Raw genomic sequence first — 20175 nt, forward strand, 5'->3', positions numbered from 1 at the left:
TCTCCGACCACCTATACAAACTCCTCTCCTTCCATCGACTGAGTGGGTAAAAAATTTTAATTGTGTAGCTGATGTAACTGAAAATTCAGAGAAAATCTCAGCTCGGTAGTGAGTATGTTCCCCTACCATACTGTAATCATTGGAAGAGAAAGACTGAGATGTTCATTCAGAAATCAACTGCAATAGTTACACTTTTTTAAAGTGATGGGAATGACACGACATCCTGTGAAATAATACTACAGGCCTTCTCTCAAAACTATCTAGAACAATTAGTTCAGAAATATATTACATCTAATGGCAAAAAGTAGACTGGATTTCTTTGAGATGTTCATGTTGAAAGCAGTATCAGTGATCTTGAAACAGTTCTAGCAACAATGACCACCAAAGTAGAAAAGGCTATAAAACACATAGAAGGACTTACCTGTTTAGTAAACCCGATAAAGATGCACAGTGTCACAGTTCAAGGAGGAGTTTGAAACATTTAGTTTGGCAAGGAGCATGTAGGGGAACTGTGGATTTAGGAGAATAGTTGAACAATCACTGGATAAATATGTAACTTAGATGTATAACAAGACGCAGAATTATTAATACAGAGATGCTAAATGAAACATGTTTGATTGTCAATAGGCCAACATATGAAGGCTTTAATGACTACCACAGGAAAATGTCATCAATGAACGTCTCACACAACCCCAGGAAATGTGGTACATGTCAAGGCTCTTATGGATGAAATGTGAGCTTAACCTGAAGGGAAGGAAAACACAAGAAGAAATGATGAATCCTCTTTTAAATATATAGGAATGAAGCCTTTCACTGTAAATGTCATTGATGAAATCTTCACAGGTTATCAGCCGAGTTGTAACATGTTGTAAGCAGAATTCTGACAAGCTTCCTACTCATCATCTTCATGTCAAGAGTGAGGTTCATGACTAGTTTGTTCATTTATAGCTGCTACACTATAGACTTCCCTGTTGACGGCCCAGCAGGCAGACCAACTGTGTGGCTCTGGAAGAGGTGTCAGGGCCATTAGTGGAGCGTCTCCCACTGGACTTTGATATCCCACAATACTGGAGCAAAGTAGTAGCAAGAACTCTGCTGCTGAATATGAGTGAGCTGTGTAGGTGGGGACCGCTACGGTCGCAGGTTCGAATCCTGCCTCGGGCATGGATGTTTGTGATGTCCTTAGGTTAGTTAGGTTTAACTAGTTCTAAGCTCTAGGGGACTAATGACCTCAGCAGTTGAGTCCCATAGTGCTCAGAGCCATTTGAACCATTTTTTTTGTGTAGGTGGCTTCTGAGTGACCTGAGCAACTATTGCCACATAAGTCATATTAGTGAAATACATCTGGAAGTATTTCTTTCTTTGTGATGCTCTTAGGATGAAGTGACATTGTAGAAATGACACTGTGACAACACTTTGTGTTTACGTCATGGGCAGACGGAAAGGCTTCTTCTCATAGGCAGAATACAGCAACACGAGGGATAGGAGAACTCACATCTCTCTTCCAGTTAATTCTTATATTGTCCTCTTTCTCCCAGTCAGTTTTTGGACCAACTCTGTGCCTGTGCCACTGGCAGGGGATTATCTCACTTCTCCCTCATTATGGCCCTGGTGACTATAAAGATACGTACATATGATGCCTAGAATTTGAGTGCATATGTGCAGGAACAAATGGGTATGTATCCAAGTTGGCTGAATAGATGCAATGAACACACTTGAATTATAATGTCAACCTGTCACATCAATGTGTTTTCAATAAAATGTCACTGCAAGTCTTAGGTATTCTACTTGAAAAATTGACTATGGGTATTTCCAGGCAAGATAAGATTATGTGTATTGCAATTTCTCTAGACATTAAGACTAGGCATAATGCCCCATTACCTTTAAAGTGATTACGTGTATTTTGGATTTGAAACCAGAACATTTTTGTGATTGTTCCTGAAACTGCAAAATATTTTACAGGAAAGATAGATTAGGCAGAATTGGTGGTGGAGTGTTTGTGTCTGTCAGTAGTGGTTTATCTTGTAGTGAAGTCGAAGCAGATACTCCGTGTGAATTGGTATGGGTGGAGGTTATACTTAACAGCCGAACTAAGTTAATAATTGGCTCCTTCTACCGACCCTCAGACTCCGATGATATAGTTGCTGAACAGTTCTGAGAAAATTTGAGCCTCGTAACAAATACCCCACTCATACTGTTATAGTTGGTGGGGACTTCAACCTTCCCTCGATATGTTGGCAAAAATACTTGTTCAAAACCAGTGGTAGGCAGAAAACATCTTCCGAGATTGTCCTAAATGCTTTCTCCGAAAATTATTTCGAGCAGTTAGTCCACGAACCTACGCAAATTGTAAATGGTTGCGAAAACACACTTGACCTCTTAGCCACAGACAATCCAGAGCTAATAGAGAGCATCATGACTGATACAGGGATTAGTGATCACAAGGTCGTTGTAGCTAGGCTCAATACCGCTTCTTCCAAATCCACCAGAAACAAACGCAAAATAATTTTATTTAAAAAAGCAGATAAAGTGTCACTAGAAGCCTTCCTAAGAGACAATCTCCATTCCTTCCGAACTGACTATGCAAATGTAGACGAGATGTGGCTCAAATTCAAAGATATAGTAGCAACAGCAATTGAGAGATTCATACCTCATAAATTGGTAAGAGATGGAACTGATCCCCCATGGTACACAAAACAGGTCCGAACGCTGTTGCAGAGGCAACGGAAAAAGCACGCGAAATCCCGAAGATTGGCTAAAATTTACAGATGCACGTAATTGGGCACGGACTTCAACGCGAGATGCCTTTAATAGGTTCCACAACGAAACATTGTCTCGAAATTTGGTAGAAAATCCGAAGAAATTCTGGTCATATCTAAAGTACACAAATGGCAAGACGCAGTCAATACCTCCGCTGCGCAGTGCCGATGGTACTGTTACCGACGACTGTGCTGCTAAAGCGGAGTTATTGAACGCAGTTTTCTGAAATTCCTTCACCAGGGAAGACAAATGGAGTATTCCAGAATTTGAAACACGAACAGCTGCTAGCTTGAGTTTCTTCGAAGTAGATACCTTAGGGGGTGCGAAGCAACTCAAATCGCTTGATACGGGCAAGTCTGAAGGTCCAGATTGTATACCGATTAGATTCTTTTCACATTATGCTGATAAAATAGCTCCCTACTTAGCAATCATATACAACTGCTTGCTCACCGATAGATCTGTACCTACAGATTGGAAAATTGCGCAGGTCGCACCAGTGTTGAAGGAGGGTAGTAGGAGTAATCCATCGAACTACAGACGTATATCATTGACGTTGGTTTGCAGTAGGGTTTTGGAGCATATACTGTACTCAAACATTATGAATCACCACGAAGGGAACGATCTGTTGATACATAATCAGCATGGTTTCAGAAAACATCCTTCTTGTGCAATGCAGCTAGCTCTTTATTCGCACGAAGTAATGGCCGCTATCAACAGGGGATCTCAAGTTGATTTCGTATTTCTAGATTTCCGGAAAGCTTTTGACACCGTTCCTCACAAGCGACTTCTAATCAAGCTGCAGGCCTATGGGGTATCATTGTGCGACTGGATTCGTGATTTCCTGTCAGGAAGGTCACAATTCGTAGTAATAGACGGCAAATCATCGAGCAAAACTGAAGTGATATCAGGTGTTCCCCAGGGAAGCGACCTGGGACCTCTGCTGTCCTGATCTATATAAATGACCTGGGTGACAATCTGAGCAGTTCTCTTAGGTTGTTCGCAGATGATGCTGTAATTTACCGTCTAGTAAGGTCATCCGAAGACCAGTATCAGTTGCAACGCGATTTAGAAAAGATGGCTGTATGGTGTGGCACGTGGCAGTTGACGCTAAATAACGTAAAGTGTGAGGTGATCCACATGAGTTCCAAAAGAAATCCGTTGGAATTCGATTACTCGATAAATAGTACAATTCTCAAGGCTGTCAATTCAACTAAGTACCTGGGTGTTAAAATTACGAATAACTTCAGTTGGAAAGACCACATAGATAATATTGTGGGGAAGGTGAGCCAAAGGTTGCATTTCATTGGCAGGACACTTAGAAGATGCAACAAGTCCACTAAAGAGACAGCTTACACTAGACTCGTTCGTCCTCTGTTAGAATATTGCTGCGTGGTGTGGGATCCTTACCAGGTGGGATTGACGGAGGACATCGAAAGGGTGCAAAAAAGGGCAGCTCGTTTTGTATTATCACGTAATAGTGGAAAGAGTGTGGCAGATATGATACGCGAGTTGGGATGGAAGTCATTAAAGCAAAGACGTTTTTTGTCGCGGTGAGATCTGTTTACGAAATTTCAGTCACCAACTTTCTCTTCAGAATGCGAAAATATTTTGTTGAGCCCAACATACATAGGTAGGAATGATCATCAAAATAAAATAAGAGAAATCAGAGCTCGAACAGAAAGGTTTAGGTGTTCGTTTTTCCCGTGGGCTGTTCGGGAGTGAAATGGTAGAGAGATAGTGTGATTGTGGTTCGATGTACCTTCTGCCAAGCACTTAAACGTGAATTGCAGAGTAATCATGTAGATGTAGATATATACTTAGTGACCACGTAGTTATGTTCAATTTTATTATTTTTTCTCTAACACAGCAGAATTTTCTGAAGTGTAGAAATAACACAATAATACCACTTATTAGCTGCTTGGAATTGTTCAAATTCTGACTTTTCACCCACAACTGGCTACACAAAAGAACAACAAACTTCACTGCCATTGGCACACATTTCCACACAATAATTTGCTTGTTCTTGTATTTTTATCTACATAATCTTCTGACTTTGATGCCCAGAATACACATGTAGCACTATGCTTCTTTTATTGTAAACAGACATCACAGCAAGAAACACACAACTAAATACCTGTGTGATTCACAGAAAGGTCGATCTTGCTTGGCTGTTATCAGACATACTGTGCATCAGATTCTGTACAAGAGGGGGAAAGTATGCACTTTCACACATCATTCAACTTCAGCAAAACAGGCACGCGCAAAATGCACGCCTTCACTGTGCTGCTGAAAGTATCAAGTGCAATCAAAGAGAACAAGTCAACTCTAGTAGAAACTGACACACTGATGAATAAGTATGGAAGAATGTTATAAAACATATAATTTTATATACTGTAGTTACCAATTTCCTTATGAACTACATCAGTATCAATCACACACATCTAAATATGCTGAGAAAATGGTTGCAGCAAACACACTATTTGCATATGTGGGAAACAAATGAATAATGGTTGAATTTATTCTGTTGTCGTATAACTAAGTACTATAATAATAGAGTTCAAACGCATTATGTCTTTTTACTGAGCTCTGAAAAATTATTTATGAATACGGCAACTGCTGAATTCATTATGTATAATCCCAACTTAGAACAGTTTCCTGAGATAGACAAGTTGTTGATGATATAAAAAGCTATCAGTCAAATGATTGCAGGAGTCTTAGCATTGTTGTATTTTTACAAGACTCAAATGAGGATTACTAGCTGCATCCATATATTCATGTTTACAGCACTGCACAAGCAATTTACATTTTGTAGAGCAACAACTACCTTTCACTCAGGCAAATTTAAGCTTGATGTATTGCTGGCGTGACTTGAATTTAGAGAACACTACAAAAAATTTTCCATTTTTTACTTCTATTAAAGATATGATGATTAGGTTCTGTTCTGCACTACGGGAATTAACACTTACTGTGAGACGCAGAACACACTTTCCGTGCAAGCAAATAGGTACGTTCTGAATTAAGTGAATCATTTGACATAATAAAAAAGGGATGATAATGATCATCCTGATCACAATTTTACTCACCGACAACCTTGAAATTTGAGTAAAGCATCTTCAAGCAAAGCATCAAGTTGGCCATGGGAATCACCACCAGCAGTGGCAGCTACAACATTAGATGCAACAGAAAGTGTAGGTGGCAGATGCACTGCCAACTCTCGTACTGCTTCTAGTAGTGCAGGAGTGCATATATCATCTAGATGAGCTTTTAGAAAAGGGATAATATCAACTAGAACTGCTTGCACTTCCCAGTCCAGCTTTTGCCCATAGCCAACTTGCAACTGGAAAAAAAGGAAGACTCATCAATAACAATGGTTATATTTCTTATTTTTGAAAAGGTGATATTAATAATTAAGGAAACAATTTAAAAAAATAAAGAATGTACAGAATACAGCACACAGAAGATAATTTAATTGTGATATGGGATGGAATTTGACAGTGTGGAAAGGAAGAGAAGGAAAAATAGTAGAAGACGGGGAAAAAGGAATGTAAGAGGCAGCTGGCTGATAGAATTTTGCACAGAGTACAACTTAATCATTGTGGATACTTGATTTGTGAACAATGAAAGAAGGGTGTATGTGTGGAAGGGAATTGAAGACAGCAGACGATTTTAGAAAAATCATGTAACAGCAAAGGTAGAAGTAAAGGAAACAACTCACCTTGAGTCATTGACAGGCACACACAAAAAAAAAACACTTTGTTAGCATTTAGATGACCGCCCACACAGGCACAAACAAACAAGCACATATGTGCACATACGCACGCACGCACGCACACACGCACACACACACACACACACACACACACACACACACACACACACACACAGTTACAACGTAGCAGCTGAATCCACATTGTGAGAACTGCAGTTTGGCATGTAAACTGGGGAACTGGGGTAAAGGGTTGTGGTGTGGGGGATGGGTGAGGTAAGAAAAGTGGCAAAGTGAGGGGAGAAGGACTTGGAGAAAGGATGGAGGATGATTTGGAGGAAGGCACCAGGTGTGCAAGATAGGAATGCAAAGAGAGGGAGGCAGCAGACGCACAGGATGGGAATGGAACAAACAGGCACCAGGGCCAGTGAGTTCGTGAAGCGCAGCGGGACGATGACTTGTGGTGTGGATTGAGAGCAGGTGACAGAACAGAAGGGGATGCTGTTAGGAAGAAGTTAGAGTGCAAAGGGTTTGGGGAGACCCCCACTAACCCCCTAAACCAATTAAAGTTCCTTTCCATTCCATTCCAATATTGAATGCAGGAAGAATGGCTGTTAGTCCAAAGCTGCCTTCGCAGTTCCTATCGAAGGAATCCATAGGAGCTGTAGTATATTCACAATTGGTCACTCAATACTCCTTCTTAAATCTTCACAGGTTAGTTCACATCCATCTGCAAGCATCTAAGGTTCAGGGTTTTCACCATTTCCTGATGCGCTTCCAAGAGTCAAACAAAGCTGTAATCGTTCATATTTCCCTTCTCTGTATACATTCCATATCACTTGTCAGTCTTTTGTATAAACTTCAGCATTAATTTGGTATGAGTTACACCAGTTTTCTAAAAGTGATCTACTTTGTAGATTGATTACCATTTCCCAGTATCCTACCAATGAACAAAAGTCTTTCACCTAATTTCCCTACAACTGAGCCTATGTTATCAGTTGATTTCATATCCACTGCAGATTGTTAGGCAGAGCAATTTGAATGAATTTGCCAGTTTCAACTGGGCTTACTAATATTTTAGTCACAGTATACTACATTTTTGCATTTTGTGAATGGCAAAATTTTCATTTCTAAACATTTAAGTGAAATTGCCAATTTTTGTACCACTGTGAAATCTACCACAGACCTGACTGAATATTTGCACAGGTTTTTTTTTCAGATAGTTCTTCATTATTGATAACTGGTTCATTTCAAAAAGTCTGAGGTTACAATCAAATTTGTGCACCAGGTCATCAACAAACTTTATAAATGATAAGGATCCCAGTACACTTCCCTCGGGTACACTCAAAGTACTTTTACACCTGTTGATGAAAGAGAATGTGCTACATCCTCCCTAACAAAAAATCCTCAATTCAGTCACAGATTTTAATGATACCCATATTAGTTTTATTAATAAGTGTTGATGTGGTACTGAGTTAAATGGTTTTTAGAAGAAAAGAAATACAGCATGTACCCGACTGCCCTGATACACGAGTTTCATGATGTCATGTGAAAAGAGCGTTAGGTGATGCTTGCATGCCCATTGTTTATAGAATCCATGCCCAATGGCAAAGACAAGTTTATTCTGTTCTAAATACTTCATTATGTTTGAGTTCAGAAAGTGTTCTAATATTCTACAACAAAGTTTATATGTAGAACATCTGCAACTGAAAGGTATGATAAATAACTTTTTTTACAGATCTGTATCAGTTGTACTAACCATTTATTGAAATCATAACTGGCCTTCACTTAATGTCTGAGAGCAGCAGTATTTGCGTAGAGTTGTCAGTGCTAACAGACAAGCAGCACCATGTGAAAAACCATAGAAATTGGCGTGGGGCATAAGATGAATGTATCTGTTAGGACACTGTTGTGAAATTTGGCTTCAGTAGTCTATGACAACATGCAATCAACGCAAGTGCCTTTGCTAATAGCATGACCATGTCGGCTGGATCCTAGACAAGTAGAGAAGTGTGGTCTGGTCAGATGAGACCCAATTTTAGTTGGTAAGAGCTGAAAGTAAGGTTCAAGTGTAGTGCAGACCCCATGAAGCCATGAACCCAGATTGTCAACAAGCCACTGTGCAAGGAATGGACTGTGTCCTCTGGTCCAACTGTACTGATTGATCATTGACTGGAAATGGTTATGTTCAGCTGCTCGGAGACCATTTGCAGTCATTCCTGGACTTCACATTCCCAAACAACAATGAAATTTTTATTACTTGAAATGCGCCATGTCAGGGGGCCACAATTGTTTGCGATTGGTTTGAAAATCATTCCGGACAACTTGAGCAAATGATCTGGCCACAGAGATCACCTGACATGAATCTTATCGAACATTTATGGGACGTAATTAAGAGGTCAGTTCGTGCACAAAATTCTGCACTGGCAACACTTCTCTGAGTTTGGACAACTATAGAGGAAGCACCACTCAATATTTCGCAGGGAATGTCCAATTACTTGTTGAGTCCGTACCACGTCAAATTGCCACATTGTGCTGCACAAAAGGAGCTCCAATATGATATTAGTAGGCACCCCTTAACTTTTGTCACCACACTGTAGATGTATTACACATAGAAAAGACAGAAAAATCCTATTTATGTTAGCAGTGGTATTATAGCAAGTGGTGCTATTGGATTTTAATATGTTTCAAGGAAATAGCATGCAACTAATGACTAATACCAGTTGTCTGAGCTCTGAGATTATTTCAGAATTGTTCAAGTGACTCACAGAGAAGGTTGAGAAGACCAGGGTTGTTCATAGAGATACAACAAAACTTCTAATCTCCAGCACTCTCCTCAAAACTAATCTTGGCCCCCTTGTTCTGAGCTGAGTTAAAGGCTTCAAAAAAAGACTTTAGAGATCCTAAGACACTGTTAGGGTATGTAAGTAGCATGAACAGCATCAGATGTTGAGTGATCACTGTGTATGACACAGAGGTACTCCATATTTGTGTGAGACAGTGTTATCAGCACCTGTCAAATTCTGAAAGGAGCCTCACTGTGGGTCTCCAGCTGACAAGCATCACCTGTGCGATTTGTGGGAAATTCAGATGTGACAGTGGGCTGCATGGAAACGTGATGGCAGGTGTCCCCATTATCAATGTTTAGGTGGGCCAAGTCACAAGGGAGGATAGTGCATTGTGCACCGAGAACATTGTATCCCTTCACTTTTGCACCTCCCATCCAAGAACTAGTAATGCAAGCCCTGCAACATTCTGTGCTATCCTGCACAATTGGTCAAAGACTAGCAGCAGGTGGACTAGGGAATTACCATCCCATGTGTTGGCTGCTGTTAACACAACACAAATGGCTGTCTTTGTAGTGGTGCCATTATGAGGAAGTGTATATGCCTCATGAATGGCACTACATTGTGTTCAGTAATGAATTGCGGTTCTGCACTATGCTAAATAGCCATTGTTGGTGAGTATGGCAGCGACATGGACAGAGGTCCCAGTTCCTAATGAATTTGTTAGGCACAACATTGTTACTCCTTGTGTCATGGTGTGGGAAGCCACTGGGTATAAGGTCAGGTCATGGCTAATAGTGACTGAGGGAACTCTTACAGCACAATGATACATCACAGACATCCTGCATCATCATATTGTTGTTGTTGTGGTCTTCAGTCCTGAGACTGGTTTGATGCAGCTCTCCATGCTACTCTATCCTGTGCAAGCTTCTTCATCTCCCAGTACCTACTGCAACCTACATCCTTCTGAATCTGCTTAGTGTATTGATCTCTTGGTCTCCCTCTACGATTTTTACCCTCCACGCTGCCCTCCAATGCTAAATTTGTGATCCCTCGATGTCTCAGAACATGTCCTACCAACCGATCCCTTCTTCTAGTCAAGTTGTGCCACAAACTTCTCTTCTCCCCAATTCTATTCAATACCTCCTCATTAGTTACATGATCTACCCACCTTATCTTCAGCATTCTTCTGTAGCACCACATTTCGAAAGCTTCTATTCTCTTCTTGTCCAAACTAGTTATCGTCCATGTTTCACTTCCATACATGGCTACGCTCCATACAAATACTTTCAGAAACGACTTCCTGACACCTAAATCTATATTCGATGTTAACAAATTTCTCTTCTTGAGAAACGCTTTCCTTGCCATTGCGAGTCTACATTTTATATCCTCTCTACTTCGACCATCATCGGTTATTTTACTCCCTAAATAGCAAAACTCCTTTACTACTTTAAGTGTCTCATTTCCTAATCTAATTCCCTCAGCATCACCCGTCTTAATTTGACTACATTCCATTATCCTCGTTTTGCTTTTGTTGATGTTCATCTTATATCCTCCGTTCAAGACACTGTCCATTCCGTTCAACTGCTCTTCCAAGTCCTTTGCTGTCTCTGACAGAATTACAATGTCATCGGCGAACCTCAAAGTTTTTACTTCTTCTCCATGGATTTTAATACCTACTCCGAATTTTTCTTTTGTTTCCTTTACTGCTTGCTCAATATACAGATTGAATAACATCGGGGAAAGGCTACAACTCTGTCTCACTCCCTTCCCAACCACTGCCTCCCTCTCATGCCCGTCGACTCTTATAACTGCCATCTGGTTTCTGTACAAATTGTAAATAGCCTTTCGCTCCCTGTATTTTACCCCTGCCACCTTCAGAATTTGAAAGAGAGTATTCCAGTCAACATTGTCAAAAGCTTTCTCTGAGTCTACAAATGCTAGAAACGTAGGTTTGCCTTTTCTTAATCTTTCTTCCAAGATAAGTCGTAAGGTCAGTATTGCCTCACGTGTTCCAACATTTCTACGGAATCCAAACTGATCTTCCCCGAGGTCGGCTTCTACCAGTTTTTCCATTCGTCTGTAAAGAATTCGCGTTAGTATTTTGCAGCTGTGACTTATTAAACTGATAGTTCGGTAACTTTCACATCTGTCAACACCTGCTTTCTTTGGGATTGGAATTATTATATTCTTCTTAAAGTCTGAGGGTATTTCGCCTGTCTCATACATCGTGCTCACCAGATGGTAGAGTTTTGTCATGACTGGCTCTCCTGAGGCCATCAGTAGTTCTAATGGAATGTTGTCTACTCCCGGGGCCTTGTGTCGACTCAGGTCTTTCAGTGCTCTGTCAAACTCTTCACGCAGTATCTTATCTCCCATTTCATCTTCATCTACATCCTCTTCCATTTCCATAATATTGTCCTCAAGTACATCGCCCTTGTATAAACCCTCTATATACTCCTTCCACCTTTCTGCTTTCCCTTCTTTGCTTAGAAATGGGTTGCCGTCTGAGCTCTTGATATTCATACAAGTTGTTCTCTTCTCTCCAAAGGTCTCTTTAATTTTCCTGTAGGCAGTATCTATCTTACCCCTAGTGAGACAAGCCTCTACATCCTTACATTTGTCCTCTAGCCATCCCTGCTTAGCCATTTTGCACTTCCTGTCGATTTCATTTTTGAGACGTTTATATTCCTTTTTGCCTGCTTCATTTACTGCATTTTTATATTTTCTCCTTTCATCAATTAAATTCAATATCTCTTCTGTTACCCAAGGATTTCTATTAGCCCGCGTCTTTTTACCTACTTGATCGTCTGCTGCCTTCACCACCTCATCCCTCAGAGCTACCCATTCTTCTTCTACTGTATTTTTTTCCCCCATTCCTGTCAATTGTTCCCTAATGCTCTCCCTGAAACTCTCTACAACCTCTGGTTCTTTCAGTTTATCCAGGTCCCATCTCCTTAAATTCCCACCTTTTTGCAGTTTCTTCAGTTTCAATCTGCAGTTCATAACCAATAGATTGTGGTCAGAATCTACATCTGCCCCAGGAAATGTCTTACAATTTAAAACCTGGTTCCTAAATCTCTGTCTTACCATTATATAATCTATCTGAAACCTGTCAGTATCTCCAGGCTTCTTCCATGTATACAGCCTCCTTTCATGATTCTTGAACCAAGTGTTAGCTATGATTAAGTTATGCTCTGTGCAAAATTCTACAAGGCGGCTTCCTCTTTCATTCCTTCCCCCCAATCCATATTCACCTACTATGTTTCCTTCTCTCCCTTTTCTTACTGACGAATTCCAGTCACCCATCACTATTAAATTTTCGTCTCCCTTCACTACCTGAATAATTTCTTTTATCTCGTCATACATTTCATCTATTTCTTCATCATCTGCAGAGCTAGTTGGCATATAAACTTATACTACTGTAGTAGGCATGGGCTTTGTGTCTATCTTGGCCACAATAATGCGTTCACTATGCTGTTTGTAGTAGCTAACCCGCACTCCTATCTTTTTATTCATTATTAAACCTACTCCTGCATTACCCCTATTTGATTTTGTATTTATAACCCTGTAATCACCTGACCACAAGTCTTCTTCCTCCTGCCACCGAACTTCACTAATTCCCACTATATCTAACTTTAACCTATCCATCTCCCTTTTTAAATTTTCTAACCTACCTGCCCGATTAAGTGATCTGACATTCCACGCTCCGATCCGTAGAACGCCAGTTTTCTTTCTCCTGATAACGACGTCCTCCTGAGTAGTCCCCGCCCGGAGATCCGAATGGGGGACTATTTTACCTCCGGAATATTTTACCCAAGAGGACGCCATCATTTAATCATACAGTAGAGCTGCATGTCCTCGGGAAAAATTACGGCTGTAGTTTCCCCTTGCTTTCAGCCGTTCGCAGTACCACAACAGCAAGACCGTTTTGGTTAATGTTACAAGGCCAGATCAGTCAATCATCCAGACTGTTGCCCCTGCAACTACTGAAAAGGCTGCTGCCCCTCTTCAGGAACCACATGTTTGTCTGGCCTCTCAACAGATACCCCTCCGTTGTGGTTGCACCTACGGTACGGCCATCTGTATCGCTGAGGCACGCAAGCCTCCCCACCAACGGCAAGGTCCATGGTTCATGGTTCATATATTACCTCTCATGTGACAGTACTGTGGGGCCATTTTTCAACACAACATGTGTGAAACCAGCTTGGACATCACCTCCATTTTAGTGCCAGTATCCAGGATACCCAAGACCAGTTACAACAATTGCGGGCTAGCTTGCCTCAGGAAAGAAGACAACAGCTTTATGACATCCAACCCAACCAAATCAGTGCATGCATCCAGGCCAGAGGGCACACAACATCATTCTGTAAAATGGGCTCATACTGCCATGTTCTTTGCGAATCTGACTCAGCTGTGTAATAACTAAAGTAACATCACATAACCTCTCAAACCATGAAATTTCATTTCGTTTACTCCTCCCTTCTGTACACTTCACTTTTTATCAGGCAGCGTGTGTGTGTGTGTGTGTGTGTGTGTGTGTGTGTGTGTGTGTGTGTGTGTGTGTGTGTGAGTGTGTGGGGGGGGGGGGGGGGGGGGAGAGGGTTGGAGAGTTTTAGGGTGTTATACTGTTCATTTTTCACTTCTTTACAAATCAACACCCAAGAACATTGCTCCAGTTTCAATCACGCACCACTGCACATATGAATGACACGGATATTACTGTCAGCGGCGTTGAGAAACAGCTGAACTCATTTAAATTTTACAGGGCCCAGGACCTAGTAGAATCTGTCAGATTCAATACAGAACTTACAACAGAGTTAGCCACCTCTCACAACTTATATTAATAACACGTAGACCAAGTGAGATGGTGCAGTGGTTATCACAATGGACTCACATTTGTGGGGATAACATTTCACATCCACTTCCAGCCATTCTGATTTATGTTTCCCTTGATTTCCCAAAATCGCTCCAGGCAAATGCCTCGACAGTTCCTTTGATTAGGTAAGGCCAATTTCCTTCCCCATTCTTGTAAAAGTCCAAGCTTGTGCTCTGTTTTAATAACTTCAATGTCAATAATCCTAATCTTCCTTCCTTCCTTTAAAACATGATAGGTCCCTGTGGTTCCAAAAAAACAAAGATCACACTCATCTACCGTCAAGGTAACAGAAGTAACCCACAAAACTATCATCTAATAATACTGGCATGTATCTGTTGTAGAACAATTAATTTAGAGAGATCCGCTTCAAATATACTACTTATTTATTCAAACCACGACTGGTTTTGTGATTTTAAAATCCCATCTTTGAGTGTATGGTGAGAGGTAATGCCTGAAATGTAATATTCTTACACACTCTTGACTCTGTGGATCTCAGTATATTGAATTCCCGGCCAATTTCTGAAATGGAATGTCCCGGGCATCTAGCTCCAACAGCTATTTTCCATTCAAAGTCTATTAATTCCCATTGTGTGGCCATAGTCACATTGGACACTTTCTCACATGAATCACCTGAGTACAAATGACATCTCCGCCAATGTACTGCCCTTTCATGCCTTGTATGCGCAATACTATTGCCATCTGTATATCGCTATCCCAAGACTTGTGTCACCTCAGTATGTCAGGAATATATTAAATCCCCAAATTCATTTTTGGCTGGTATTTTTCTGAACTTTATTATTCGCTTTATAATTTACATGCAGCTAATAACATTAGTGTAAAAATTCATGTTCACATGCTTTATGTAAAGAGGTATTCAAAATGTAGGATTCATGCGAAAACCACATGCACTTTAAAATTTCAACCCATTAACAACAGTTTTAGGATTGGAACATCTTACTTGAAAGTCCTCATTTCCTTCTTTCTAACAAATACCTTGTTTTTCTGAACAATGAATAACTATGAAAATATCTTTATTCAAAACTGTCGTTATAGAAAGATCAGAGAATACTGAATCTTCATATGTAATCTTTCCAAAAATCCATTGTTATTTATTGTCTTGTAGCCTCAATTATTCTGTATGCTTTTACAAGGGTAACATGCTAGTTAGTTAAATATTTCAATAAGAATATTCAAGTTTAAAGAATTCTTGCTGGGCTTTGTTAAATCCTGGGAATAAAAGTACATGTTCAAAATGTCACTCATAGAAACAGAACCTAGTATTTATGCCCTTTGAAGGATACACAATCCATAGCTAAAAAAAAGAAAGAACCTCAGAGCCATATATGAAAAAAAAAAATTAGCTATTATTTCTATCTTTAATTTTATCATTGAATATGTATCGAGCAATTTGTAAAACCTTTCTTACATTTGCTCTCACTGATCAATGTTCACAGAATAGTCACGAAATATATGTACTATGTAATGTCCATTCACGCTTCCGAGTGTTTTCATTGATCAATGTTCACAGAGTCAGTCGTCAAAATCAGCACCCTTGTACGCTTACTGTGTATGAATTATGTATTAAAGCCACTTGTTTGATTCACACAAGCTGAAGTCTATGTAGCTTACAGATCTGTTATGTTGCAAGTACGAAGTTCATTAACTAAAAATTGATCATCATTAGTTTGGACAATAAAAAAGTATATAAAATGAAATTCAAATTTGATTGTGTTATGGTAAATTATTTTAAGTTTTTTCAAAGTATCCAGCAGCTCACAACTGAACATCAAAACTGATACACCCTCTATGGCTGCTGGAACAACCTCTGCAACGTACTGAATATGGGGCCCCTGCCCCCTTCAAGACATACACACTGCCTGAACAGGCGATCTTTCTTATCCCTTGTTGTTACTGCCCTAAGTGGTACCATTATTTACTGTACATTTTAACACAATTGCCCAATTTTCTTGTAACTCCAGCTATGGATTGATCACTTAAAAACAAAAAGTTTTTAGTTTGATTACAGCACACGTACAGGGGTACATATGAGGCCATTTTCTTCAAATTTACTTGAGAAGCATCATAAAATACTGTGAAAATGATACAGCAGGGAACTTCTGGCAGAACATAAATAATTTTGAGTATCGGAGGCAACTCACCAAACAGCATAAGCGTTGATTTATTGTTGACAGGCACACCAAAAGCGAATGAAAACTTTTGCACCTATACTATGCCGGGTATATACACAATTGTGTGTCCACCTGGCACAGTGTAGCTGCACAGGTGTGTGTGTGTGTGTGTGTGTGTGTGTGTGTGTGTGTGTGTGTGTGTGTGAAAACAACCAACACGTTTCTGACAGCTACTATAAAGTACTTACAGTGAGGTCAAAGGCATCCTTATTGTTCCACACAGCATGTTGAGGCGCCAATGCTGCTGCTCCCTGGGATAACACAAGTGCAGGCTTTTAAAACTTGTTGAAAATCATAATCAATGCAAAAAAATGGATCAACATTTCCATTCTAATAATATCTGTTGTCACACAGTTTACAGATAAAGTAGAGAGCAAAAGTACCAGAATATTAAATTACAAAAAAGTGTTTGTACATAGAATTCTGGTAATGATTGCATCTGATTGTGGAAGCAAAATCAGAAATGGCTCTCTGTCTTTATTAGAATTACTCTAATAAAATGGTAAAGCAGTGCAAAAGCAGTCAAAACTATCTTGTGAATTTTGAAGCCTATGTACAATGATAACATGAAAGTTAAAAAAACAACCCATAATGAAATCGATACAGACTCTACAAAGGGAATGAAGATCAATTCAGTCATGGTGTACCATCTCACTCTCTATAACACTGGTATTTAAAGGTAAAAAGATTCAATTTAACAATTCCTCATTATATTTGAAAGCAGCAAATGTCTTTTTGTTGAACGAAAGCTAATTTTACACCTTGTCTGAAATTACCCTGAGCCTCTTGAAAATACGTTTTCTCAGAGAAGTTCACTATAACCCAACTTAAAAAGAGGAATTATTATTGTTTGCTGAAAGCACTCCTAGCTTTCAGCATTCCAAGTTTCTTGTTCAGAGCAGAAAGTGTAACTGAATACTCCATCACATCATTGTTACGTAGGTTAAGTATGCATCATTTAAGTCATGTAGCACATTCATAAACATGTTAAATCATTCAAAATGTAAGTGTAAATGTGGAAGTTTTCCACAATGCAGAAGACAAATGCTATGTGGTCAAACGAAGGCAGTATGTATTATCAAAACACCCTACTATCTTGCACGAAATGGAAAAATAATATTAGCCTGTTCAACTTTCATGTTTCCTAGCAGCAGTTCTGTCACCAATGATTCAAGATATATATAATTGCTACAGAGGAAGATAGGGGTGAGTATATATGCTACTGAATAAGTCTACCACTCCTAGAATTTCTCAGGTGGAGAATGTAAGATAAGAATCTCAGAGAATGTATATGAGGAGCTTATCACTAACTCTTGGGCTCAGAGAAAGGTCGAACCACTGCCAGTGAAGAACATGAGACGATTATGCTGATAAATTGCAGATACATTTGGCTGTACTTCAATGACTGCATAATGATTGGTGGCTGGACAGAGTCAGGACAACAGTGTGACAAGAGTACGCATGGGTCCTTCCAGAAGGACTACATCACAAGAAGGTCACAGGTTTTTATATCTATCTCTGATGAACAGACAATGACAACAGCTGAAATTCAGTAGAGGATACAGGCAGAGTATCACCCTGAGCAGGTTACTGGAAGCTGGTTCGAGATCTCAAATAGCCAAGCAATGTTTACCACTGACACCACCCACAGAATAAAGAGACTTGCATGTGTAGAGCCAGTCATCTGGAACAGTGAGTAGTATTCTGTGCTATTCAGCATTGATTCTGGGTTCTGTTTGTGGTGGTCAGATTGATTTCATTGTCCTTGGACATAGGTCATGGGAAGCAGTAATTTTCATAAGCAGTAATTTTCTAGACTCATGTGCATTCATCTTCTAGAAGATGGTCTGGGAAACTATTTGAAATGAGAATAGGACTCACTCAGGAATTGTTGAAGGGAGGCTGAATAACTGCCAGTATGTGGTAAAAATGGCAAATCCTCTTACCACAAACCTTCATGACCAAGGTACCAAATGGCACATTCCAACAGGATGATGCATGGTCCCACATAACAGTTAACACCACAAATGTTTTGAAGGATGTAAGGATCATTAACTACCCTGCCCAGTCCCATGGTATGTCACCACAGAGCAATTCTCAGAGTTGAGGGAAAGCGTACAGCCAGCATTCCTCATGTATTGACGCAGCAAATGTTTCAAGTATGTCAACAAATTCCTCAAAAAAAGGTTTGGAGGTTGTTTATTTCCATGCTACAATGAACACAAGAGCATATTCATGTATGCAAGATCGCACGTTGGACTGATGTAGATGACAGACAGCAGTTACGAATGGAATGGAAATTCAATCATTTAATGCTCATTATGTGATGAACGTCTGCGGTAAATAATACAGAACTGGTGCTACATGCTTTAACACTTTCCATTTCTGCCTGTGTGTGTGTGTGTGTGTGTGTGTGGGCACGCGCGCGCATGTATATACAACAGAGCATGCGCGCATGCGCGCGCGCGCGCACACACACACACACACACACACACACACACACACACAGAGATATCACAACATCAAGAAATAATTAATACAATCAAATTTTGGGAATACATTCGTCTAGGTACAATATTTAAGTGATTAACATTGCATGATCACAGGGCAATGTAAACATGAGATAAACCACTGTAAATATGACATTCTGGTAGATTAATAAACAGTGTAACTGGCAGAATGTAGCATGCAAACATGCATGCATTGCATTACACAGGTGCTGGATGTCAGTTTGTGGGAAGGAGTTCCATGCCTGTTGCACTTTGTTGGCCAACACAGTGACAGTTAATGCTGTTTGTAGACAATGCTGGAGTTGTCATCCGATGATGTCCCGTAGGTGCTTGATTGGAGGCAAATCAAGTGATCAAGGAGTCCAACATGTCAACATTCTACCGAGCATGTTGAGTTAAAACAGTGGTATGTGGGCTAGTGTTAACTTTTGCAAAACACCCCCTGGAGTGCTGTTCAGAACAACAGATAGATTGGATTGACATACAAATTTGCAGTTAGGTTGTGTGGGTAACCATGAGAGTGTTCCTGCTGTCATACGAAACAGCATCTCAGACCACATCTCCAGGTGTAGGTTCAGTGTGTCTAGCACACAGACAGGTTGGTTGCAGCCCTCAACTGGCCTCCTCCTAACCAACACACAGCTGTCACTGACACCAAGGCAGAACCAGCTTTTATCAGAAATGATAACAGACCTCCACCATGCTTTCCAATGAGCTCTTGCTTGACACCACTGAAGTCGCAAATGCTGTTGGTTTGGGGTCAGTAGAATGCTCACTATAGGGCATCTGGCTCAGAGCTGTCCTTGAAGTAACTGATTTGTAACAGTTCATTGTGTCACTGTGGTGCCAACTGCTGCTCAAATTGCTGCTGCAGATGCAGTACGATGTGACAGAGCCATAAAAAGTACCTTCCTGTGACCACGGTTACCAGTAATCAGTTCAGCGGCAGCATTCCTGCCAACTCTTTCCGCAGTATCATGGAAGGGATGTCCAGCTTCTCCTAGCCCTATTATATGACCTCGTTGAAACTTAGGGAGATGTTTGTAATGAAGCAAGCTGGGATACTTTTACTTCCTCTCTTGTTTTGGCATATGCCTCCTTAAAATTCATGTTTTCATTTCTGAGTAATCAACATAACATACTTGAGTATAATCTACATTTTCATAAAAGAGAAAGGTTGTCCCTCAGTTTTAAAGAATATAACACCAGATCTAATTTTGTGCTTAGTTTTATGTATGTAATTGATTTTCTAATTTATTTTGACAGTTGTTGTTGTTGTGGTCTTCAGTCCTGAGACTGGTTTGATGCAGCTCTCCATGCTACTCTATCCTGTGCAAGCTTCTTC

The 20175-nt window shown here is 40.2% G+C and overlaps 1 protein-coding gene across 4 annotated transcripts in view; it reads right to left on the reverse strand.

Annotated features, from left to right (window-relative positions):
- LOC126175965 (pericentriolar material 1 protein-like) overlaps window positions 1-20175 on the reverse strand; it is a 405228-nt gene that overhangs the window by 148975 nt on the left and 236078 nt on the right. For 3 of the 4 annotated variants that reach the window (XM_049923053.1, XM_049923054.1, XM_049923057.1), the window contains 2 exons: window positions 16509-16571; window positions 5844-6097 (listed from right to left, as the gene is read on the reverse strand). In XM_049923053.1, coding sequence (XP_049779010.1) covers window positions 5844-6097; window positions 16509-16571 — 317 coding nt within the window. The remainder of the gene's footprint in view (window positions 1-5843; window positions 6098-16508; window positions 16572-20175) is intronic. The other variant, XM_049923056.1, reaches the window with a different exon arrangement.

The sequence above is a fragment of the Schistocerca cancellata genome, chromosome 3, assembly GCF_023864275.1.
Source record: "Schistocerca cancellata isolate TAMUIC-IGC-003103 chromosome 3, iqSchCanc2.1, whole genome shotgun sequence".
Taxonomy (NCBI): domain Eukaryota; kingdom Metazoa; phylum Arthropoda; class Insecta; order Orthoptera; family Acrididae; genus Schistocerca; species Schistocerca cancellata.